Raw genomic sequence first — 25774 nt, forward strand, 5'->3', positions numbered from 1 at the left:
GGCTAAGGGCTCAGTGGGGCTGTGGACCAGGGGCTGGGTCCTCTGCATGTGGACCTCTCCCTGGGCTGCTTGGCTTCCTCATAGTATAGTGGCTACAGTCCATGAGTAAGCATCCCAAGAAGCAGGACAGTTCTCTGGGCCTACGCCTGGAAATGGGCACAGCATCACTTCTGCCATATTTCACTGGTCAAGCAGTTACAAAGCCCAGATTCAAGGGGTGGGCAGACATGGAACCCATCTTTGGATGGGAGAAGCACATGGGACCATATATTAAAATTACCACAATAATTGAAACAACACAATAGGTGATCTAATACCATAAAGTTATAATCGAGAATGAATCAATAAATTGGAAAGACCAAGTTAAGGAATTCTCCCAAAAGAAGAAATAAAAAACAAAGAAAGAGAAAACAGAAAAGAGATATGGGAGGATAGAAAAACAAGTTCTAATATCTGCACAATAGGAATTCCAGGAAAAGAGTAAAATAAAAATGGAGAAAAAGTACAACATGAATGAACCTTGACAACATTATGCTAACTGTAGGAAGCCAGATACAAAGGTCACCTATTATATGATTCCATTTGTAAGAAATATCCAGGATAGGGAAATCCATAGAGACAGAAAGCAGATTGGTGGTTAGGGGGAAAGAGAAGGATGGGGAGCAACTGCTTAATGGGTAGAGGGTCTCCTTTTAGGGTGACTGAAATATTTTGGAACTAGATAGAAGTGACGGTTGTTCAACATTGTGAATGTACTAAATGCCACTGAATTATTCACTTTAAAATGGTTAATTTTATGGTATGTGAATTTCACTTCAGTAAAAATAAATTGCTAGAACCATAGGGAGAAACTGATACACACACCATCACAGTGGAAGATTTCACCACAACTGTCATGCTTACAAATAGGTAAAAAAAATCACAAAAAAAACCAAGCAAGATATAAAAGATTTTAATAACATAATTAATGACGGTGACCTAATGGACATGTATATAGTTCTACATACAACAGTTGGAAAATTCCTTCTTTTGGTCAAGTATACTTGGAACATTTATAAAAATCGATTATTGGTTGTGAGGAATACCTCAACAGAACTTCTGCTTCCAATGACGACTGTGTAACAGCGGCCAAATATTCACACACCATAATAATATATAGTATATAGTTCACAAAATGAACACACCAGGTAACCAGCACCCAGATCAAGAAAGAGCACTTTACCAACAATCCTGAGGCCCTTCCTCATGCCCCCTTCCAGTCATTACCTCCCCTGAGGATACCCTTAAACAGACTTTTAACATCATAGATCAGTTTTGCTTGTTTTTGTACTTTATAGAAATGGAATAATATGATAGGTATTATTTTATATCTTGCTTCTTTCACTCAAGATTATTTTGTAAGATTCTCACAAGTTGTGGCGTGTGACTGTAATTTGTTCTTTTTCATTGCTCTGTACTCTTCCATGGAGTTAATATAGCACCATTGATTTCTCTATCGTTAGGTTATTTTCAATTTGAAATTATTAAAAATAGCTCTTCTATAAATATATTTGTTCATGTCTTTCAGTGCACATGTGTGCAGGCATTTCTGTTGGGTCTTTATTTTTAATTTAATTAATTAATTAATTTACTTATTTATTTATGCAGGCTATGCCAGATTATCGTTGCAGCATGCAGGCTCTTAGCTGTGGCATGCGAACTCAGTTGCGGCATGTAGGATCCAGTTCCCCAACCAGGGATTGAACCTGGGCCCCCTGCATTGGGAGCGCAGAGTCTTACCCACTGAATCACCAGGGAAGTTCCTCTGCTGGGTCTTTAGGGAAAAAAAAAATTAAATCCTTGGGTATATGTGTATTTAACTTTAGTAAATAAAGTCAAACTCTTTTTCAATGCAGTTTTTATCAGTTTACACTGCCACCAGCAGGGTATGAGAGAATACCTGCTGCTCCACACCCTTACAAACGCTTGGTATTGTTCATCTGTTGAATTTTAGTTATCCTTTTTTGTGAGTTTTATTTTGCATGTCCTTAGGGACTAGTAAGGTTGACTACCTTTTCATTTTCTTTTTTTAGTATTTATTTATTTATTTGTCCACGCTGGGTCTCCTTTTTAACATCTTTTTTTCAATTTTATTTTATTTATTTTTATACGTAGGTTACTTGTTATCTATGTTATACATATTAGTGTATATATGTCAATCCCAATCTCCCAATTCATCCCACCACCACCATCCCCCCTGCCACTTTTCCCCCTTGGTGTCCATACGTTTGTTCTCTACATCTGTGTCTCTATTTCTGCCCTGCACACCGGATCATCTGTACCATTTTTCTAGCTTCCACATATATGTGTTAATATATGATATTTGTTTTTCTCTTTCTGACTTACTTCACTCTGTATGACAGTCTCTAGATCCATCCATGACTCTACAAATGACCCAATTTCATTCCTTTTTATGGCTGAGTAATATTCCATTGTATCTATGTACCACATCTTCTTTATCCATTCATCTGTTGATGGGCATTTAGGTTGCTTCCATGACCTGGCTATTGTAAATAGTGTTGTAATGAACATTGGGGTGCATGTGTCTTTTTTTTTTTTTCCTTTAACATCTTTATTGGAGTATAATTGCTTTACAATGGTGTGTTAGTTTCTGCTGTATAACAAAGTGAATCAGCTATATGTATACATATATCCCCATATCTCCTCCCTCTTGTGTCTCCCTCCCACCCTCCCTATCCCACCCCTCTAGGTGGTCACAAAGCACCGAGCTAATATCTCTGTGCTATGCAACTGCTTCCCACTAGCTAGCTATTTTACATTTGGTATTGTATATATGTCAATGCTACTCTCTTACTTCGTCCCAGCTTACCCTTCCCCCTCCCCATGTCCTCAAGTCCATTCTCTATGTCTGCGTCTTTATTCCTGTCCTGCCCCTAGGTTCATCAGAACCATTTTTTTAGATTCCATATATATGTGTTAGCATACGGTATTTGTTTTTCTCTTGCTGACTTACTTCACTCTGTATGACAGACTCTAGGTCCATCCACCTCATTACAAATAACTCAATTTTGTTCCTTTTTATGGCTGAGTAATATTCCATTGTATATATGCGCCACATCTTTAGCCATTCATCTGTCGATGGACACTTAGGTTGCTTCTATGTCCTGGCTATGGTAAATAGTGTTGCAATGAACACTGGGGTGAATGTGTCTTTTTGAATTATGGTTTTCTCAGGGTATATGCCCAGTAGTGGGATTGCTGGGTCATATGGTAGTTCTAGTTTTAGTTTTTTAAGGAACCTCCATACTCTTCTCCATAGTGGCTGTATCAATTTACATTCCCACCAACAGTGCAAGAGGGTTCCCTTTTCTCCACACCCACTCCAGCATTTGTTGTTTGTAGATTTTCTGATGATGCCCATTCTGACTGGTGTGAGGTGATACCTCATTGTAGTTTTGATTTGCATTTCTCTAATAATTAGTGATGTTGAGCAGCTTTTCATGTGCTTCTTGGCCATCTGTATGTCTTGGAGAAATGTCTATTTAGGTCTTCTGACCATTTTTTGATTGGCGTGTTTGTTTCTTTAATATTGAGCTGCATGAGCTGTTTATATATTTTAGAGATTAATCCTTTGTCCATTGATTCGTTTGCAAATATTTTCTCCCATTCTGAGGGTTGTCTTTTCATCTTGTTTATAGTTTCCTTTGCTGTGCAAAAGCTTTGAAGTTTCATTAGGTCCCATTTGTTTATTTTTGTTTTTGTTTCCATTGCTCAAGGAAGTGGTTCAAAAAAGATCTTGCTGTGATTTATGTCAAAGAGTGTTTTTCCTGTGTTTTCCTCTAAGAGTTTTATAGTGCCCGGTCTCACATTTAGGTCTTTAATCCATTTTGAGTTTATTTTTGTGTATGGTGTTAGTGTTCATAATTTCATTCTTTTACATGTAGCTGTCCAGTTTTCCCAGCATCACTTATTGAAGAGCGTGCTGGGTCTTAGTTGCGGCACTCGCGATCTTCATTGCTGGTGCAGGATCTTCGTTGCGGCATGTGTAATCTTTTAAGCTGTGGCAAGTGAACTCTTAGTTGCAGCATGTGCGATCTAGTTCCCTGACCAGGAATCAAAGCCGGGCCCCCTGCATTGGGAGCGCTGAGTCTTAGCCACTGGACCACCAGGGAAGTCCCTTTCTAAGAGTTTTGTACTTTTATCTTTTGCATTTGGATCAATAACATATTCAAATAATTTTATTTTGTATGTTTTATTCTATATGGTGTGAACTAGGGGTCAATATTCTTTTTTTTTTTCACAAATGGATATCCAGTTTTTCCAGTTTGTCCTTATGGGTTCATTCAGCTTCTCCTCCACCTCACATCCAGCTCTCCTTTTTAACTCTGGCCCAGCTTACCTGTACAGATTTAATACCCAACACCAGATCAAGCAGCCTTTTCCATTGTCTCCTATATGTGCATAAAGTCTAATCCCTATAATAAATCTCTTATTTTATATCATTCACTGTGGATCTACTTATCTGATCAAATATTTACTGATATGATGCTCTTAAAGTGGGAAAACTCACTCTATTTGATGTCAAGACTTGTTTTAAAGTTGCCGAGATGGGACTTCCCTGGTGGCTCAGTGGTTAAGAATCTGCCTACCAATGCAGGGGACACTGAGCTCCGGTCCGGGAAGATCCCACGTGCTGCGGAGCAGCTAAGCCCGTGCGCTACAACTACTGAGCCTGCGCTCTACAGCCCGCGAGCCACAACTACTGAGTCCGTGTGCCACAACTACTGAAGCCCATGCGCCTAGAGCCCATGCTCTGCAACAAGAGAAGCCACCGCAATGAGAAGCCTGCGCACCGCAACGAAGAGTAGCCCCCGCTCGCCGCAACTAGAGAAAGCCTGCACACAGCAACGAAGACCCAACGCAGCCAAAAATAAATTAATTAGAAAAAATAAAGTTGCCATGATTAAAACTTTATAGTATTGATAATACAATAAACAAATAGCCCAAATAAATGGAACAGAATTCAAAGACAGACCCACATATATACGGACACAATTTATGTCATACGTGGCACTGTATGTAATTTCGAGTTCCCATGGAAGGAACTTCGATCTGGCTCTGGCCCACCCTTGTGGATTGGGAGAGGAAAGTGGTCCGAGATGGAAGGCCTGTAGTAGGCTGAGCAGATGGCACTATGTTCCTTTATTTTTTTCTCTCCAAGACCTGATTTCTCCACCTCCATTGAAAAATCAGTTTAAGAAAAAAAAGAGGACCCTACCTGAAAAATCTAAAAGCTTTTCACGCTTCCTCTCTTGATACTTCCAAACAAGTTAGTTTATGCTACAAAAGGTATCACCCTTTAAAAACAAACAAACAAAAACAAAAAAAATTTTTAAACCTTTCAGAGAGAGATTGGGAACTACCACTGTCACACTCCATGATGGGATCAACTCTGCTCTTGATTCCTTAGTGCTCTTCTGTGGGCTCAGGCTTTTAGAATAATAAGGTAAGATGCCTCTGCCTATCCTGAGAAAGACAAAGCTGGAGGCTAATGGGAACCACCCATCTTGAGCAGCTGGGGCTAGAACATAAGACGGCTCACCAACCAAGAGCCCACCAGACCCAACCCCCCTGCCTGTGAAGAAGGAAGGACGTTCACACCTGGCTCTGTACCCAAAATATTTATTCTCAGCATACCTATGTTTGTGCCTGGACCACTAGGAGGGGAACTTTGTGAGACTTTGACACAGTGACCTCTGGAGGACTGGCCAGGTCACTAGAGCCATAGGATGAGGATTGAGAAGGTGGCAGCAGCCATGAGCCCCAGGACGAGGTGTGGGGAGGCTTTTGAGGGCCTCTGGAGGGCCTGATTCGTTGGCCACTTGTTTCCCACCTGGTGTGTGGCCAGGTGTTCATTCTGAGGCTGAGTCAGGTGGGAGTGGCACGACCTGCCCACCTGCCTGTTTGGAAATTCATCCTCCGCAGGGTTCTGGCCACTGTTTTCCTCTCTCACCTGGGGATGAAAGTCAGCAGTCAGTGGCTTCCCCAGCACCACCCCCCCATGCCCGCCACCTGCTGAAACACTGAACCATCTTTTTGCCCAGCCCAGCATACCTGTTCCACGTGTCTGAAGACCCGCAGCAGGTTTCCACGAAGGACACCCTGCAGCTCTTCCTCCCTCCAGCCATGCCTCAGCAACTCCTCTATCAGTACCGGGTATGTGGACACGTCCTCCAGCCCCTGTGGGAACCTGTGTGGCCACCAGCTGGCTAACTGTGGACCCGATCCTGGCCTAGGGCCCACTGTCACACCAGCCCCAGCTACATGCGGGAAATGAAGGTCCATGTTCTTCAGGATACTGAATGGAACTTTGGAAGCTCCTTGAAGACTGGGCTTCTGCAGCATTTACCTGCCGAGCAGATGCTCAGTCCACAGCACATCTACTGGGCTGGGAGTGGAGCATGTGCTGGGCAGATGGGGTCTCCTGTGAGGGGGTGGGTACTTAACAACTGTGATGGCTTGGAGTGGGAATGGGTCCACTGGGCCACAGGAAGGACAGGGCAAGTCCAGGAAACAGGTCCTGGGAGTGGGGAGATGTCAGGTGGGCTGGAAGACCAGAGTCTGTGGTGGAAGCCTGAAGGATGGGAGGACCATGGGATAAGGAACTGAGACTAAAGGACTCCCCACTGAACCCCGACCCAAGACAAACCCCAGGGGAAACACTCACCGGCCAGACCCATCATAGTTTCCGCTAATCCCGATGAACTCAGATCCAGTGACGGCTCTGATGTGGTCAAAGTGATCTAGGGGGTGAGGGTTGTGGTGGGCAGCATGAGGCTAGAGTTAGATCCTGGGACCAGCCCTGGTCTGGGGGAACTCAGCGTGGCCAATTCCCCTGCCCACAGCACTCCAGGACATAACAGCTGACTCCACAGAGCTCCCAGCCCATTGTGAGTTCTGAAGTGGTTATAGGCTAGACACTGGACCCAGAGTGAACCTCAGGGCCACCAACCCCTTTGGATCTTTTCCTGCCCAGGAGCCACCATGCCTCTGGGTTCCTTGAGAGCCTGGTTGCGGGGCTCTGCCTGTCCTTTCCAGAGATGTGGGAGCAAACGTGAGACTCAGAGGCAGAGGCAATTGCCTCCCCAAAACCCAACAGCACTGGTTGTATCCCTAGATCTGGGTTCAGGGCAGTAAAGAGCTGTGTCTGCTCCCCTGAGCTGTTGGGAGGCCTGCCCAGGGCCCAGCAGGTACGCCAGACGCCTAGAGCTGTCCTGAGGGCCCTAGCGGCCACAGGCCAAGCTACAACTGCACAAGGAGTCGAAGCGGGGCTCACCTGCCACAGTGGACACGTTAGCAAACAGGTTACACGGCAGCACCCCCGTGGACAGCGACACCATCACAATGCCACCATTTTTCTTCTACATGGATAAACAAGTGGACACTCAGCTTGGCACTTCCGGCCTGATGGTCTGCCGCCTATGCCCTGGGGGCCCTGATAGGGTAAGTGCTCACTCCTTGCCTGAGGGGTTGGGTAAGGCTTCACTTCTCTTGGCCCCTGGGTGGAACAGATTTGGCCTTGAGTTTCAGAGATTGGGGAGGGTTAACCAGCCTTGGGTCCAAGGGTGAGTGAGGCCTGGGCTGGTAGCTTTGTTCAGGGTCAAGGGTCTTTGGATAGGGACTTCCCTAGTGGCGCAGTGGTTAAGACTCCTCACTCCCAATGCAGGCGGCCCAGGTTCGATCCCTGGTCAGGGAACTAGATCCCACATGCATGCTGCAACTAAGAGTTCTCATGCTGCAACTAAGGAACCCGCCTGCCTCAACAAAGACCCAGAGCAACCAAATAAGTGAATAAATAAATAAATATTTTTTAAAAAAAGGATCTTTGGATGAAGCATGCCTAGTCCCAGGTTTGAGGGCTGGGGTGGCTGCTCACCAGAAGTTGCAGGATGTCATCGGGAACATTCAGCATATTGTTGCACACAGCCTTGGCAGCTGAGTGGGAGAAGATTACAGGGGCCCTTGACACCTTCAGGGCTTGCCGCGCCAAGGTGTCTGACCCGTAGGACAAGTCCACCATCATGCCCAGGCGGTTCATTTCCCCTATCACCTTCTGCAGGGACAGGTGGGTTTTTTTTTTTTTTGCAGGGGGGTGGGTCGGGAGGGACGCACGTGTATGCACATATCTGTAGGGAACGTGTGGGGTAGGATATGGAAAAGGAGTCCTTACCTCTCCAAAGCTTGTCAACCCACTGATGTTGGTGTAGAAGTGTTGAAACTTGGTGGAACTCTCTGCCCTGAAGGACAGCCAGAGGAAGGCAATCTAGCAGGCCCTACCTTGGCCAACAGAGCCTGGACTTCCAGGCTCTCTGTCCATCCATCCCACCTCAGAACAGGGTGAGGATCTGGACCAGCTGCTTTCTGGGAGTGTGAGGGACCTGCTGAGACCCCACAGCCTCCCTCTGTGGACCCCTCTGTCCTCACCTCTCTGGCAGTTTCCCCACCGTGTGTCTACCGTTCCACCCTGGCCAGGCACTGCTCACCAGGGCGTGTTGCAGGTGAAGGTGAGTGTCAGGTAGCGTACTCCCAGCAGATAGAAACTGCGCAGCACAGAGAGGCTGCTGTCTAGTGAGTGACCACCCTCCACACCAATAAGGCAAGCCAGCTTTTGAGTGCTGTTCAGTCCTAGAAGAGGGCAGAGAATCAAGCGGTCAGAGCCCAGGGCCAGAACCACCAGAGTGAGGCCCTGACTATCCTCCCATTCCACAGCCCACCTCTGGCTGAGGTCACAAGCTCCAGTTCAGAGTAGGAGGCACACACGCGACGAATGAGGTCAATCTGCTCCAGCGTGAGGCGCACAGCATCCTGGTCCTGGGTGTGGCATGGTGCGTAGGCTGACCAGAACTGGGGGTTGGCCCAGGGGTCCAGAATGAGATCAGGGTGGACTCCAAGTGCCCTTGGCCTGCTACTCCTCCTCGGCCCCCAAGGTACTCATCTGGGTCAGTGGCCCTGAGTGCGGCACTGCATGACCCCATGGTACCTTGAGGACTATTCAGCTTGCTGCCAGCAGCCAAACCGGCAGCACCCGTCCTCACCCGCCGTTTGTCCGTGTGCTATGTGAATGCCCCAAAGGCAATCCACCATATCCTTTGTGGTTTCAGAGCCCCCACGCTCGCCAGGGATTTTCTGATCACTTTCTTTGAGTCTCCACAGAACCTGGGCACCCATGCCTCTGGCCTGCTTTGACCTCCAACACCCCTACACTCTCCAGCAGCCCCATGATGGCAGACTGCGTGTCCTCTGATAGTCAGAGGCCTGTCTACCCAGGTTCCTGTAGCCCCCACGTTCCCCAGCGGCCGTTAAGTGTGTCCCTCTGGTACCTGGGCACCCACGAGGCCATCCCTGAGCTTGTCCAGGCTGGTTTGGCCAAGGCTGAAATTGCGCAGGTTGCCCTCCTGTAGCTCGTTCCGGAAATGCTGTTTCAGGAACAAGGGCAGGTGGTTCTTGCTGGGGGGGTCAAGACAAAGTAAGAGTAGGGGGCGTGGCCTCCAGGTCCTGGGCCTGTTCTGTCCCAGCCCACCTCCTCCCTCACACAGATAGTAGTCCTGAGGAGGAGTTCTTAGGTAGGGCGTTCCACCGGCAACGGGGTAATGGGGACGAAGGCGCCAGGGGTGATGGAGGAGAAAGGGGTGGTGTGAGAGAGCCTCCTACTAGCCCTTCCTCTCCCGCCCAGGGGCGGGTTCAGCCCCCACCAGCTGGCACGCAGCACCGACGCACCCATCCACGAGCCGGAAGTCCCGCATCAGGGCCCGCGCGTGCTCATGCAGACTCGAGGCTCTCGGGGAGCCCGGCGCTGTTGGGGCGCTGGAGGTGTCCGGCCTGGTCGAGGCGCTGGGGGTTCCCTGCGTGGTCTGAGCGCGGGTTACCGGCCACAGCAGCAGCCACAGCAGGAGCAGCAGACGCAGAAGAGGCCGCCGGGTGAGTGCGCGGGGAGCCTCGAGGCCTACGGGCAGCATGCTGCACAGGGCCGAGCAGGCGGGCAGAGGCGGGTCTCGAGAGCCTGAGAGGGGCGAGCGAGAGTCAGAGGGCGACGTTGGGGTCCCAACCGTCGATGTAGGTGACCCAGCGGCGCGGCCTCGTGTGACGCGCGGCTGGAGTCAGGACGCTCGACAGACGGGCGGGGACCCACAATGCCGCCTCACAGCGTGGTCGCCAGGGGGCGATAGGATCTTCCGCCCCGACCAGAACGGCGCACTAATGGGCCAGGCTGGCTTCTGTTGCGAGCGCCCGCTAGCGATGCATCGCGGGCTCCCTCCGACCCTGCTCCCGGCCCTCCAGCCACCCCTCCCGAGCTGTGTGTACCTACTGACTCGGGGAGGAGGCCCGTGGGGGAACTGGGAGGGGTCCAGGAATCTTCCTAATTTCACCTCTAGCCAGGCAGGTCGCAGGTCCATGTGGGGTTTTATTTGCAGGGATATTCCCGCCCTCCAACGGGTTAAATATTCCATGAAATTCTAGGAAGAATTAGAATTCAGAAGAGTGAATTCGATCTGTATGTTTTGACGGACAGAAAAGTGATTCCCTATATATTTTTAATAAAAGTGAAATATAAGAATAATACTTATGGGAGACCATTTTGTTTTAGTATCTCGTGTTAAAATTTACTTCTGTGCATGTGTTGTTACACACACACACACACACACACACACACAAAACACCCTAGAGGAATATACATACTAAACATTAGTTAATGGTCGCCATCTTGGGAAGGAGGTTACCTACTCCCTGGTCAATTTATGTCTCTCTTTTTTTTTTTTTTTGCGGTACGCGGGCCTCTCACTGCTGCGGCCTCTCCCTTTGCAGAGCACAGGCTCCGGATGCGCAGGCTCAGCGGCCAAGGCTCACGGGCCCAGCCGCTCCGCGGCATGTGGGATCTTCCCGGACCGGGGCACGAACCCGTGTCCCCTGCACTGGCAGGCAGACTCTCAACCACTGCGCCACCAGGGAGGCCTCTGTCTCATTTTTTTTTGTATATGGTCATCCTGGCTGAGGGAAGTCGGAGGCAGTGCTGGTGAAGGCTGGCCATGGTGGTAAGAGGTTCATGAAGGCACCAGAACAGTAGCTGAGCCTTGAAAGGATGGGGCTTGGATACTGCAGGGGAGTGGAGAGGGCATCTGGATTGGCCAGTAGCCTAGGCAAAGGTCTGGTTTGAGCAGGATGAGTGTGCTGTGGGGGAAGAGCTGGAAGAGTCTCCAAGGCACAGAGTAGGGGGACAGGGTCTAGTTAGGGCCCTTGGTGCTAAGAGCATGAGAGGCTTAGTCTCCTAAGGATAGACAGAACTCCTCCTTCAGGACAAGGTGGTTTCCCGGCTGGCCAGTGGCCTGGACAGTATAATTCGTTGTTTTCTGCAGAAAAAGCTATGGTTTAGGGGGAACTGATCTCAAAACTGCAGTTGGGTGGCATCTGAGCCTCCTGGGCCTGCATCAGGTCCTGCCAGGCTGAGAGGGGTCAACAACACAGGCTGAAATCTAGTCTGAGTTGTCCCCCCACTTTTGCATTTGTGTGTGTCTCCTCTCTCTTGGACTCCCTGACAAGCTGGCCTCCCCTCTCAGCGCCAGAGGGACCTTGGCCTCTGGTGACCACTGCCTCCTGTCTATCACTGCCCCCTGCCTCTTTCTCATGCCTCAGGGGTAAGGACAAAGTCTGACCTGGTTGCCTCCAGCTTGCCTTCCTCAGCTCAGGAAGGACAAAGGGGGGTGGAGGTGTTTATATTCTGGTGACTCATACATCTGAGCTGACCTGCCACGGAGGTCTTCATTTAAGTGACATTAAACAACCTAATGCATGATGACTTTGCTGATAGTTTCTCAAAAGTGCAGAAGCTTTTCGTATACATTTGTTTCCTATATTAGTCTTAGGTAAAAGGAGAGGGCATAATGTTTACAGTTAATTTTAAAATGTTATCAAATTAATGCATACGCAGTTTCAAATGTCTGGTTGACTAAGTAAATAAATCAAAGTTACAGTCCTCCTGACAATCATTAGAAAAGTTGGGAAAAATATGAAAAGGATCTTCTTGAAGGCATCAGGGAGTTAACAAGATACTGAAAAATTACTTGTGAAGGATCCAGGGAGGGTGGAAACTCAGAGGTGGGCCAGGTCTTTGGGCTGTTTCTTCCACTAGGGACTTTGTGGGGCTAAGGAAATAGAGATTAGTATCCAGGGTCCCCCAAAAGTAAGGAAGAACCCTGAGGAGTTAGAACACAAGACAGCACACCCTAGGGGAAAGAGTGAATCAGGCCTCAGCAATCCTGGGTATCAAACAATTGTCTCTCAACTGCAGATCCAGCCTTATGTTATTCTCTGCTCTGTGAGGCTGGGGCTTGAACTCTTGAAACCATATTTCCTAGCCACCCAGCTGGCTTCCTATTACATTCTGCCAGTAGGAGTTACCAGAGAAAGGGAGATGGAAAGACAGGAGAGGAAAACAGGAATGTCTCCCTCATTTTTTGTGTTTATGTCAGTGCGGCTCCAAGCAGTGGCAGTTGGCTGCAAGCTCCAACTTCTTCGGGCCATCGTTGAGCAGCCCTGTCATGCCCATTCAGAACACCTGTACCGACTGAGCAGAGCCTTAGATACCCTAGAGGTCTGAGCGCCAGCAACACAGGGCCCTTCTATAAGCTTCTATCTTCTAGTAACCTCCACCTCTTCCCATTTCCCCCTAATTGGACTCTGAGCTGGATCAGCTCAGCTTGGAAGGCTCTGAAATGGGATTAAGGTGATCTCGGAGTGCTGCTCAATCCATCCAAAAGAAGTCAAGCAAGGAGAGAACAGGTGAAACAAATAGAAAGCACTATTAGAACTTTCTGAGTAACAGTTCAGAGACCAACCAACTTGGACCCTGAGGCAAGAGGAAAAATGTGTACTTCTATACACATTATAAATGTATTTTTTAATGGTTAGTTTTTCCAGGATATTAAAATAGTTGAAAAAAATGGAAGAACTTAAAAGTAGGTGTATTAAAACGCACAACACTATTTTATGTTTCTATATTTTACTTACACTCAAACCAGAATTATAATTTTATTTCCCTGGCTTTAATGGAAGCAAACTCATGAATAATATTTTCAAAACCTGCTTCTTCGCTTAGTTCATTTTCTATTGATAGATTGAATGTTTGACAATTTCTCTTGACCAAGTGACATTCTTCAGTAATTTTTTTTTTTTTTGCCTTACGCGGGCTTCTCACTGTTGTGGCCTCTCCCGTTGCGGAGCACAGGCTCCGGACACGCAGGCTCAGCGGCCGTGGCTCACGGGCCCAACCTCTCCGCGGCACGTGGGATCCTCCCGGACCAGGGCACGAACCCGTGTCCCCTGCATCGGCAGGCGGACTCTCAACCACTGCGCCACCAGGGAAGCCCTATGACAGCTTTTAAGATAATCTTTGGGGGAATTCCCTGGTGGTCCAGTGGTTAGGACTCCGCATTCTCCTTACCGAAGGCAAGGGTTCAGTTGCTGGTCGGGAAACTAAAATCCCACAAACCGCACCGCATGGCAAAAAAAAAAACCCCAAAACCAAAAAACAACCTTTGGTCTTTGGCTCCTTGAAGTTTGATTTTTTTTTCTGTTAAGTTTGATTTTGAAATGCATTTGGTGGTATTATGAATAGTGCTGCTATAAATATTATTTCATATACCTTTTTAGGGAACTGGGGAACATATGTATGCATTCCTCTTGGATATATAGCTGGGATGAAATTGCTCAGCCAATGGGATATGTGTAGATTGTTAGCATTAACTATTATCTTTTATTAGTCATTATCTTTTTATCATGTTATTTATTATTATTACCTCTCATTATGCTTTAAATGAACTTATTTATTTTATTTTATTTATTTATTTTTGACTGCGTTGGGTCTTCATTGCTGCGCGTGGGCTTTCTCTAGCTGCGGCGAGCAGGGGCCACTCCCGCAGCAGTGCGCGGGCTTCTCAGTGCGGCGGCCTCTCCCGTTGCAGAGCACGGGCTCTAGGTACGCGGGGCTCAGTAGTTGTGGCATGATGGCTCTAGAGTGCAGGCTCAGTAGTTGTGGCATGCTGGCTCTAGAGTTCAGGCTCAGTAGTTGTGGCGCACGGGCTTAGTTGCTCCGCGGCATGTTGGATCTTCCCGGACCAGGGCTCGAACCTGTGGCCCCTGCATTGGCAGGTGGATTCTTAACCACTGTGCCCCCAGGGAAGCCCTACCTCTCATTATTAACTCAGTGTATTAACTCAATTTTGGCTATAATTAGTGCAGTTGCTATTATCATTAATGAACTGGGGGAAGATGGGGTGGTTGTCTAAGTAGCCTGAACCGATTAGAGAGGAAGTCCCTGAGGAACAGGGGAGGAGGTGTGCCCACATCCAGAGCAGTCTAGCCATTGGAGGTCCATGGCCCATTAAGTAGCCTGAGATTCTGGGCTCTGTCCAAATAGGTACAAAGATCATTTGTGATCTAGGCATGTTCTCTTCTTGGGCATCTGAACCACCATTCCCTGAAAGATCCCCAGGTGGTACTCAGTGGGTCAGGATCTGGATTGAGGTGAGCTACACAGAGGGAACCGAGCCACCACTGTCTTCTTCCAGTGCTGAGCCAAGCCACCTGTGTTTCCTCAGGCCACTGCCAACAGGTCTTCCTTGAGTATCCGGTGTCTAAACTGCAGGATCCCCCACCAAACCCCAGTATTGGGAGCCTGCACCACAGACCCCACCATGGAGAAGGACACTCACGCTGATTCCATTTCTAAAGCATTTATTTTCACGAAATGTTTGTGCTCGCATGCAAGGAAACTTTGTAGGGTATCTGTGGCTGCCAAAGTGACATCTGGCAGGATTAACTGGATCACCAGAGCCAAATAATGAGGACTGGGAAGGCAGCAATAACTGTGGGGCCTGGGCCCATGTGGGGGCAAGATTTTGAGAATGACCACTTAGGTGACAAAATGGGACTCCCATGAACCGCAGCTCGGGTTAGTTTCTGGTCTGGAGCCAGATCCTCTCTCTGATGCAGACGTGGGAGGACGGAGCGGCAAGAGCTGCCCAGCTGCTCATCTGGGAACTCATCCTCCAAGGGACTCTGTCCCTCGTTCTCCTCCTGTACCTGGAGGCGGCAGTCAGCGGGCAGCAGCTCTCACAGCACCCCCGCATACACCTGCTCAGACCACCTGCTCAGAGCTACTCTTTTGCCCAGCCCAGCATACCTGTTCCACCTGTCTGAAGACCCGCCGCACGTTTCCTCGAAGCACACCCCAGAGCTCTTCCTCACTCCAGCCATGCCCCAGCAACTCCTCTATCAGTACCGGGTATATGGACACGTCCTCCAGCCCCTGTGGGAACCTGTGTGGCCACCAGCCAGCCAGCTGTTGGGCCTCAGACCTGTTCCCTAGTCCTGAGTCAGAACCGAAGCCCTATGTGTCCAGGGTCCACTGAACCGCAGCCCTGGTCAGATGTGGAAAATGGAGACTTGGAGAGAGTAAATGATTCACTCCTGCTCTTCATCCTTCAGAGGAAAGCCCCCAAAAGCACCTCGACTATTCACCAAAAGTCATCGAATTGTACTGTTAAGATCTATGCCTTTCACTGAATGCAATTTTTGCCTCCATTTATAAAGAGAAGAAAAGCTTTTTAAGAACTGGGTTGACCCCCCTGCATGCACAGGCCCAACTGCAGGCAGAGAAGATGGTTAGCCCAGCCCAGACCTTGCTAAGAGTCTGCTCAGAGGCCGTGGGTCTGCTGGCACTGGATGGGCGCAGATGCTGGGCAGATGAGCTCTCTGTGGTGTTTGAGACAAATATGATGACCTAGAGTAGGGCCAAAAAGACAGAAGAGCCCAGGAAGCAGACCCTGGGGGAGGGGAGATACCAGTCGGGCCAGCACACCTGAGGCTATGGTCAAGGCCATGAGAACCACAGTGTGGTGGGCACGGTGGCTGTGAAAGCCCCACTGCTGCCCAGCCAGCCCGAGACAAGCCACGGGGAAGCACTCACTGGCCAGCCCCGTCATAATCTCTGCCAATCCCGATGAACTTGCATCCAATGACTGCCCTGATGTGGTCGAAGTGATCTGAAGAATGGAAAGTCAGCAGTGTGGGGCTTCCAGGGCAGGGGTGGGGGTGATGACTGGCCTCTGCAGATTCCCCTTTTTGCAGCCTGTAGGCCAAACAGGCCAGTTCCTTCATGGCCTGGCACTGAGAGTACCAACTAGAGGGCCCTGAGGTTTGATCTGAAGTGATCCCAGCTGGCTCTAGACTGGACTTCAGATTTGGAGTGGACCCCAGAGCCCCCTGTTTGGGCCATTTCCCACACACACACACACTGGGGATGTGCCTTCTCACAGAAGCTCAACCACTGAGATGCTTTAGGGACTGTGCCCAAACTCCTTCATCCCCAGCCTCTCAAGTTTTTGCTCTGATCCCTGGCACGCCCTGGAGCTGTTCCACCTTTGGAACCTTTCCTGGGTGGCAGGAGTGCCTAGCACAGGGGTAGTGACCTAAGTCTGAGCACTGGCGACCCTAGAAATCTGTTACACAAAAACATTTTATTGAGCAGTAAGTGACCCCACTGGGGACAGAAAGGGCGCAATAAAGGAGCATGTGAACCTCGGGGCAGGGTGCATGCTGCTTGACTCTCCATCCTGTTCTTGCTTCAGGGAGCAGGTCTTCCTGGGTCTCTCTGTCCTGCCTCCTGAGACCGCAGGCAGGAGGTTCTTTGGGAAGCCACAGATTGCTGCTTTCAGTTTCAAAAAGCCCAGCTCCCCCCTGGTTTGTGGTGGTGGCCGCTGACAATGGCTCAGGGCGGGAACGCATGTGGTAGACTGCTAAGGCTTCTCTGCACCCTGTCTGTGCTCCTGCATCCTCCTTGGCTCGCAGAGTGTAGACTTTTCTTTCTTCAGCTCACAAAGGGGCCCCTGAGGATTGAGCAGAGGAACGTCAGCTTTTCTTCCAGGCCAGCTTCAGCCCTGGGATGTTCAGGGCAGATTCTCATTCAAAACTCAGTTTCTGAGGCTCCTTGCTTACGGCCATTTAGTGTGGAAGGAGGCTCCTGGCTGAGGAAGGCTCAGGCAGAATGACTCAGGTTCTAATCTGTGGCAGTGGGCAGTGGGGGGGCGGGGGGTAGTCACTGCAGGAAGAGGCATTCGCTGCGTTAGGCAGTTAAACCATTGCCCTCTCTTCAGAATGACTCAGCCAGAAAGATTCTGTGGAGTTCACCTCCGGGCACCATGCTACAATCGACGGATTTTGGGTCTGGAGCAACCAAGATCTTTGTCCGACTCTTCCGGAGCGTGCTTTCTCTTGGGAGCACGTCTAGGGACTGGCTTCTCTGCTTCCACCTTTGCTGGCGTGGCCAAAGGAACATCCCCGTAGACCCGGTCGCCACCAACTAGGGAGTATGTCTCCCCGTGCCGGCCAAACTGCGTTTCTCTACACTCTCAGCAGAGGACATGGTAGTGACCAGGTGTAGGAGGAGAAACGGGAGCCACTGCTGCTGCAAAGAAAATCAGAACTGATTAGTCACTTCTGCTGTACACAGTCTCCTTCCAGAATTTCCCTCTCTCATGTCTCTCCCAGTTTCTGGCTGAAGACCTTTAATCTACTTGACATCCAAAACACAGGCTTGGCCCATCACCTCTATGAGTCCCTAGAGAAGGGACACTGGCTGCAAAAACAATTCCTAGAGCCTACGGCTGCAGCAGATGAGGACATCTCTCCACCGTTTCCAGGGGAAACAGTAGAACCCGAAAGTAATTGCAATCGTGATCCTCTCCGTCTCTCCCTTCCACAACAGAGAAAACATTTCTTGCTGTCTGTCACTTCTGAGGCTTTAATGGAAATGTCTTTCAAGTTTGGAAAAAAATAATCTAATATAAATTGGTTAAGAACCCCACCCACCTTGGCAACCCCTCTTGGGCCCCATTTATACTTCCTGTTTCAACCACACTGAACTCTAGCCCTCTGATACTTTTATGTAGATTAGAACAAGGCCAAATGCTGAGGCAGAGTGATCAGGAGACTCAGAACCGGGTTCTGGGTACCAAGTCTAGGCTCACATCCACCCAGCCTCCTGGGACACCATCTCCTCGGCCCTCCAGTCCCACTAGCACTTCATCATCCCCCTTGGTTCTTCCGGTCTTCCCATCAATATGGCACCACCGTCTCCCCTAGTTCTCAGCAGCTGAGTAAGGGATGTGTCTGAGGGGACTGATATAGACGCCTACATGACAGCACAGAGGTGCCTGGGTTTGAAGGGGCAGTTCAAGAGTGGCCCTCTTCCTCAAACTGCTCCATTTACCATTTGCCAACAAAAATGCACTTGTCTTTTGCTAAGAGGCCAATCGGGAAAGGGTCTGAATGGAAGCATCCTGTAGCCCAAAGGGGAAGGCTACATTTATAAAGATCAGAACTGTCCTGCACACTTGTCCAGGGATGACCTTTCACTTGTCCTCAGCAGTGAGCACTGTGGGTCCCTGAAGGTGTCCCAGGTCACTGGTATTACTTACATCTGTGAAAGTGCTCAGGTGTATGTGGTGGGCAAGACCCACGGCAACATGTGCCAGCCAGGTGGGGTTGTGTGTACACCATATTGCTTGTAGAGATGCCCGGTCTGGGTGTACCTGCTGCACTGCCCACCCAGGGAACAGAGCACAGGTCAGAGTAAGTATAGACGATGCAGTCAGACATTCTCTCTCAGACAACCAAAGAGATTGGTATCTGGTGGAGAACTGGCAGGGAAGTTTCTCTGAGGGCAGCACTTTTGCATAGTTACCCTGCCATGAAAACTGTGAGAAGTTCTGTAAGGTCATCACTACCCAGTAAGGTCATAATAAGGAACCTGTGACTTGGGGGGCAGGCTTCAGGAGGAGGGGCAGTTTTGTGGAGGAGAACAGGGTAGAGGCAGAGGTACTCTGCCTGGCCCCTCACACCTGGGCCTCCCCACCCATGCCCTAGTCTAGTAGACACCCCACGTGGGGTGTGCCGGTGGGCTGGCACAGACCCAGGATCCCCAGGAGGGAAAGAGAGACCCACATTCTGAGATTGGCTTGAGAGGCAAGATTAATGTAAGAGACAGCTAGGTTGTATGGCACTGATCCTAAGAGGCAGAGATTTGTGTGGACTGGGGAATCAGGGAAGGCTCCTTGGCAGTGGGCCTGAAGGACAAGTGAGATTTGGACCCATGGGGAAGAGAGGGAAGACATTCCAGTTTGGAAGAATAAAAGCAAAGACACAGGGCTTCCCTGGTGGCGCAGTGGTTGAGAGTCCGCCTGCCAACGCGGGGGTCACAGGTTCGTGCCCCGGTCCAGGAAGATCCCACGTGCTGCAGAGTGGCTGGGCCCGTGAGCCATGGCCGCTGAGCCTGCGCGTCCGGAGCCTGTGCTCCGCAACGGGAGAGGCCACCATAGTGAGAGGCCCGCGTACTGCAAAAAAAAAAAAAAAGCAAAGACACACTCTTCTCGACCTTGTCCTGCCCCAAATATAAATTCATAACACCCTCACATTTTTACAACTGAGGACTTAAAAAAACCAAGAGGTTAAGGGGCCTACCCAGTGTTCCACAGGTAGTGGAGAGGTGTTCTGCTCAGTGGTTAGGTTCATGTCGGGGCTCCGGATTTACAGCTGATAGGAATGTGAAGGCAAGCTCATGCCATTTCAAACATTTCCAAGTGATACTGAGAGAGATGTTAAAGGTGCAAAATGAGGGTGCTGAATGACCTCACAAAATGGGAATGGTGGGCCCATTTTAACATGAAATTGAAAACAAATTCATGACAAAAGGACATAATACAAAATGACAACATAATCATTACACTCCCCTCTCCCCTAGAAGTAAAAATCATTAGAATCCTTTCTCTCTCCACCATGAAAGGATGAGATAAAAGCTCAGCAGTAGCCCCCGTGAAAAACATGGTCAACAGTGTGAAGAGGTGTTACTAAGACGATTTGGCCCGACTCAGAGAACGAAAGAGACAACTCCGCCCTTAGCCTGATCAGGCCCACAGGACGGAACCACATTTGGGGCAGCCTTTGATAGTGTGGCAATGAGAGAGAACCTTCTTTAGGAGGGGACTCCCTGTTGCCGACCTTGAAAAAGCAAAGATGGGACATTCGTTTAATGGGGCTGTTGCAGAGGCGATGTGCCCGGGAGGTAGAGGCTGCTTGGACTACCATTTTAGAGGTTGGGCCACCCTGGTGGAGAACCACAGCACCTTCTATTCCTAAACTGCTTGAATCAGCAGGTGCACGTTAGGACACACAAAGTCAGGCCCCATTGGAGCAGACTGCCTTTGGGAGTGGTAGCATGTAAAATGTGAAGGGCAATGCTCTGGAGGAGCTTTGTCATGGCAGGTGGGCCAGCACGAGACCATTCAGATTCTCCAAGGCTCCAGAGATTACTTGGCTGGGAGCATCCCTCTGATGTGGTGGGGGGACTCCTACCTTAACAGGACCTGGCTGGGCATCTGGGCGAGGCAGAATAAATGGTTTATTAACTTACGAGAGCGAGAGACTCACCTGGGGGGTTCCACAAAAGCACTTAAAAAGACTTGTACCTAGATTCTTGAGCCAACCCTCAGAAAACTTATCTAGATCTGGAGTAGGGCTCAGGAAGCTGCACTTTTAATAAGCTTCCTGGGCAGTCCCACCACAGTGGTCCATGGATAGAGTGACCAAATTATTGTGTATTCTTGGTTGCTCTTGGGAGTCAAAGTGGGCAATATTAAAAACTGCAGCAGGCATACATATAAACAGGGAATATTCAAGGCAAACAGAGGTGTATAGTTATTCTATGCATGAGTCAGATTTGAGAAAAGCTAGCCTGGTGGTTAAAGAACACAACCCTTAGGACAGACAGACCAGATTCTGTCCTACTTACTTGTGTGATTTTGACCAAATTCTTTTATCCTTCTGTTTCTTCATATAGAAAAGAGCTATGGCTGTACATTTAGCACAATATTCTCTTTTGGCAAAAGTTGCTCTGGGTCCATTTGTGTTCTCTGCTACTTAATCCTTTCCAGTGTGCAAGCATTTTTAAGTTGTTTGGTGAAGTATTACATTTGACTTTTAACTGTTCATTACCTTGGGAAAAGCTTATGTAGTGCTGCAGAGACTAGAACCTATGCAGAGATAGTGAGAGGATGTTATAAGCTTATTCTGCCGGTTTATAAAAAAGTTTAACCTTTTCTCCTCTTCCTCCACCTGCCACCAAGAGATGAGAAAGAAGGCAGAGCCTGGAAATGCACACCAAGCAATACTTCTGTGTCAGTTTGCCTTTTATTCCTCTGCCAGTACTTCCCAGAGAGATTTCACCAAAAGTGCCTAAGCTTGCCATGGCCATTGTTGTGAAGAAAGTTTCTCTCTATTGCTAGTCGCATCCCCTTTCCCTTCTCCTGGGGGCTTAATGGATGTTTGGGGGCAGGAAATAAAATTTAAACTAAAACATCAATTGAAAGAGCCTTCGTCCTAAGTGTGGTAGTTTGGAGTGTGAATCTTCTCAGAGTCTAGTGAATTCTGCTCCAGTGGAAACTGTTATTAAGGGACACCCATAGAAACACTGCTTACTGTAAGAAATCATGACACAATACAGAGCCAAGATCGACTTTATTCTTCATGTGAAAGACTACAGAGAGCCATGCTCAGTAGTTCACCCTCCAGTGTTGGCCAGCAGCTTACCTTTTGAAGGCAGAAAGCAGCCCGGGCCTTCAGAAGGTGACTAGGCAGCCCAGAGCACCTTACTGACAAGTGTGCTCAGCCATCCAGCACAGAGGGAAAGGTCCCTGTTATGGCATCATATATAAGCCTGCTGCAATAAGGTTTGCTGGTGCAAAGGCTGTCTCACTGAGGACCTAGTCCTGGAAGCCTTCTCCTCCGGCGAGCTGCCAGCTCAATCTTCTGAACCAGGCTCACGTCCCAGGGATGGGTCACAAAGCTGACGACAGTGCCTGGCACTTCGCTCCCCACCCGGCCCACCCTCCCTGCTCTGTGGATGTAGTCTTGTAGGGTGAGAGGGAAATCATAATTGATGACTAGCTCCACCTGGGTGCTGTCCAGGCCCCGAGAGGCGATGTCTGTGCAGAGAAGTATGTCTCGGGAGCCCTTCTGGAAGGACTGGAAGATGCCTGCTCTCATTGAGGCTGGCATCTGTCCCTGCAGTCTTAAGTGTTGGATTTTGTGGTCATCCAGAATATACCCCAGCCAGTTCACAGTGCTGGAGCAATTACAGAACACCAGAACACTTCCTGCGGGGCCAGTCCTATATGCTCTGTCACGCTGCTTGAGGATCGGCACCAACCCAGTCACCTTCTCTGTTCCCTTCAGTCTCATGAATGTCTGTCTGACGTGAGGCATGATGCAGTGGAGCTTGTCACTGGTAACAGTGGTTAGAGAGTCTAAGCTGGTAACTTTACTCAGCAGCTGGCCTACACCTTCGGGAAATGTGGCCCCCACCAGCACTAACTGAGCTTTGGGATTGAAGGGGTCTTTTAAGTCAGCTGGGTCTTCTGCTATATGGCTCCCCTCCAAGATGTAATCCACCAGTTCCAGGAAGCTTTCATCCAACAGCGTGTCTGCTTCATCCAACACCAAGAAGGAGAGCTGCTCCAGGCTGATCAGTTGAGTTTTCAGGGCCTTCCACAGAGCCCCCGGAGTGGCCACTAGTATATCTGCTGGAGGATGTTTGGACAGTTGCAGCCTGATCCTACTCATGCCATGGCCTCCCCCTAACTCCCGCACCTGGAGGCCCAAGGAGCTGCCCAAGGGCTGGGCCACGGCCCGCACCTGTTCGGCTAATTCTCGAGAAGGCACAAGAACCAGGCCTCGAGGCCCAGGGATGCGACAAGGGTCCAGGCTTGGCTGGCCCAAGAGCCGTTGAAGGAGAGGTAGTAAGTATCCTAGAGTTTTGCCACTGCCGGTTTCTGCGGCGCAGAGGATGTGGCGACCGCGGAGGAGTGGGGGAATGGTACTCGACTGCACGGTTGTGGGCCGAACAACTTCGGGAGCAGCCTCTTGTAGTGCGCTCAGAACGCGGTGCTCCAGACCCAGATCGGTGAAGCTGCCCTTGGGCGAGAGGTTCCGCAGCGCTGGAGCCTCATGTTGCGCGCGCTCGATGGAGAAATGGTCCCCGTGGGCGCGCCGATTCCTCCAGCCGCGCGAAGCGAGTGGCGCGGGCTCCCAAGGGCCCAGCGTGAGGCGAGCCGGCTGGTTCAACTCCGGTCGCCGCGCTGAGATCAGCAGCGACCCAGGTCGCACCAGCACCGGCCGCGGGGGGCTCCGCTGCCCGCTTTGCCGCTCTTCCTGCCGCCGCTGTAGAGCCCGCGGAATGCGCACCACGGGCAGGGGCTCGTTGGGACCGCGGACCGTCAGGTCCCGGCGAGGCGCCAGAAGCAACCGAGCCACGAGCGACAACAGCCGCGGCTGCCGCGCTAGAGCCATACTCCCCTCAGTGCGGGAGAGGCGCACGAGAGTGACGTCACGGGCGCGCCAAGGCCTCGCGGACGGTGGCTGGCGCGGCTCAGTAGGGCCCGCGGAATTGGCGAACTGTGTGGAAGGAGCGGGATCTGTAGAGCTCAGCAGCGGCGAGGTCTGTAGGTCCGAACAGGGGATGGTGACTCCAGGTCCCGGCCAACCTTGGGGAAGGGTGCGCGATGGAGGCAGGACCGGGGTCCGGCGATGGGGCCCTGGCATTACGAACCAGGAGGGCGGAGGGCTTGTGGCGATCCGATGTCCGATCTCTGCAACGCTCATTTGTCGCCCTCACAGCCCCTGTCATGGCTTGGCCAGTTCGGGTCTCCCCCTGTAACTTTACAAGTATTTATTGAGAGTCTGAGTGAATGGTCAGGCCTGGGGGCCGAGACCGGGAGTCCGGAGTCGTAGATCCAGGCTCACCCTTCCCTTAGAGCTCCCCAGAGAGCTGAGGGCCCCGAGGGCAAGCTCATGGCCTTCAGCGTATCTTCTCTTCAGTCCAGAGAACTCATCGCTTGGTACTTTTCCCCTCTCTTTTCAGCTGAGGGTCATTCTCCCCTCCCTTGTCACCCTTTCCAGCTTCTCATCCTGAACCCACTGCTTTCTTGGCTAGTTCACCTCCACCGGCTTTCCAGTCAGATACCTCAGTTCCGTAAATAGCAGCGAGGAGGATTTGTGGCTTGTCTCACAAAACCACGGTCAGGCAGAATATTTTACTTGAATTCAGTTGTTCAGGTTGCCCAAAAGCCTTACACTACTGGTACTTCTTGAACGGATCCCGAAAATGGGTGTCAGATCATTTCTGTAATTTCCAGTGCCTGGGGTAGGAGATAAGGTAAATGTGGATTAACCACCTGGGAGGTTCTTAACATCTGGAGAAAGAGTTTTACTTTCATTAGATACCGTTATAGAGATAAATGCTATTAAATTTCAAATAGCATTTTGATACACGATAGACTTTCTGGAGAATTACCTGTTAAACCAGCAGAGGAGAGAGTTTTGAGTACTCATGGGTGAACAGAGTCATTGGATAGAGCAGTGGCTCTTGCGTGAGGGTGATTTTGCCCTCACCCTTCCCCCAGGACATTTGACAATGGCTGGAGACATTTTTCTTTGTCACATCCGTGGGGTCGGGTGGGGTGCTGCAGGCCTCTAGTGGGTAGAGGCCAGGATGCTACTACATATCGTACAAGGCATAGGACAGCCCTCCCCACCACCCCAAAGAATTATCTGGCCCCAAATGTCAATAGTGTGCTTTGGAGAAACCTTGGATAGAGGCTGAGGACTGAAGAGAGGCTGAGGTTGTCACATGTACTCTCACTTCAGGTGGTCAGTCACATTTGCCAGATTCTTGTGTGGCCCTGCCCCTTTCCCAGAATGTGTAGCAGGCACACTGATGCCGTGGTTGTCATGTCCTTGGGATGAGAAAACCTTGGGGGCTCCTGAAAGTTATAAACACAGGAAGGAGTGATTTAGGAGGGTGACGTGGGAGAAGAGGACTTTAGGAAGAACAAAATTGTCCTCATGTGTTTGGAAAATGTGCCAGATGGAAAAGAGATGAGGTGTGCCATGGGGTGTACCATTCCAGAAGGCAGACTGGGACTGATGCTTGACAGGGAGTCAGATTCTGAATTTGATATAGACTGCTGTAGCAACTAGAAATGCCTAGATCTGTCTAGAGAGTGCTGGGTTTTCTGTCTCTGCAAAGTTCATGTATAGGCTGATGACCACTGATTGGTGATATGATAGAGGGGAGTTGATATAAAGGATGCTCTAAGATATTGTGATTCTACACTACTTTTACGATTCTTTCCCAGAACTCAGAGCTCCTCATTTCGTTAGCTGAAGAGCTCCTTGGATGTCTGCTCTGACATGTTTCACCTGTTTACATGTGCCACTCATTTTTCAGGTACAAAACAAAGAATCGCTTTGCACAAAGCCAGAAGGGATATACTGAAAGAATTATCAGAAAAGAATAATACATAGGTATGTATTTGCATTGACTTTCTCCAAATATTTGAGACAGGGTAGCTGGTTAGTGGCTGCTTTCTCATGCTTGAGCCCTTACAATGTGATCACCTCAGAATGTCATAGCGATTGGAGCCTGTCTGAACCTGTCTGTCTCTGCCCATGGCCCCTAGTTTCTTCTTGTCATTGCTTTAGTTACTGTGTAAGGCCCTTCTCTTTTCCTCCTGCTCACAGCAGACATTGAGTAACCTCTAGTTGTTACTGAGATGCATATTTCACAGTATAGTACTTTAGAAATGAGAAAGGTTTACTTATTGTGGAA

At 49.7% G+C, this 25774-nt stretch overlaps 3 protein-coding genes across 11 annotated transcripts in view; 1 reads left to right on the forward strand and 2 right to left on the reverse strand.

Annotated features, from left to right (window-relative positions):
• Nucleotides 1-5666: 5666 nt before the first annotated feature.
• Nucleotides 5667-10176, reverse strand: DPEP3 (dipeptidase 3). The gene is made up of 10 exons (XM_067721333.1): nucleotides 9778-10176; nucleotides 9381-9507; nucleotides 8775-8904; nucleotides 8544-8685; nucleotides 8231-8297; nucleotides 7937-8113; nucleotides 7337-7421; nucleotides 6728-6803; nucleotides 6115-6250; nucleotides 5667-6013 (listed from the first exon to the last, which is right to left on the reverse strand). The coding sequence occupies exons 1-10, from the start codon at nucleotides 10014-10016 to the stop codon at nucleotides 5777-5779; spliced, it is 1416 nt and encodes a 471-aa protein (XP_067577434.1). The 5' UTR covers nucleotides 10017-10176; the 3' UTR covers nucleotides 5667-5776.
• A 6417-nt stretch (nucleotides 10177-16593) lies between these two features.
• Nucleotides 16594-23491, reverse strand: DDX28 (DEAD-box helicase 28). Of its 3 annotated transcripts, none has more exons than XR_010938951.1 (2): nucleotides 21697-23491; nucleotides 16594-17515 (listed from the first exon to the last, which is right to left on the reverse strand). XR_010938951.1 is itself a non-coding variant. In XM_067718587.1 (1 exon), the coding sequence occupies exon 1, from the start codon at nucleotides 23452-23454 to the stop codon at nucleotides 21859-21861; it is 1596 nt and encodes a 531-aa protein (XP_067574688.1). In that variant the 5' UTR covers nucleotides 23455-23491; the 3' UTR covers nucleotides 21606-21858. The 3 variants fall into 3 exon arrangements, 1 of the variants encoding a protein (XP_067574688.1); XR_010938950.1 differs by having other exon boundaries at nucleotides 16594-17518; XM_067718587.1 differs by lacking the exon at nucleotides 16594-17515 and having other exon boundaries at nucleotides 21606-23491.
• The window catches only part of DUS2 (dihydrouridine synthase 2), a 41231-nt gene continuing 38931 nt past the window's right edge, over nucleotides 23475-25774 (forward strand). For 4 of the 7 annotated variants that reach the window (XM_067718597.1, XM_067718595.1, XM_067718601.1 and 1 more), the window contains exons 1-2: nucleotides 23475-23602; nucleotides 25394-25470. The gene's annotated coding sequence lies outside the window, so the exon portion shown is untranslated. Of the gene's footprint in view, nucleotides 23611-25393; nucleotides 25471-25774 lie in introns of all 7 variants that reach the window. The other 3 variants (XM_067718600.1, XM_067718596.1, XM_067718598.1) reach the window with 3 other exon arrangements.

Source organism: Pseudorca crassidens, chromosome 20 (assembly GCF_039906515.1).
Source record: "Pseudorca crassidens isolate mPseCra1 chromosome 20, mPseCra1.hap1, whole genome shotgun sequence".
Lineage (NCBI taxonomy): Eukaryota > Metazoa > Chordata > Mammalia > Artiodactyla > Delphinidae > Pseudorca > Pseudorca crassidens.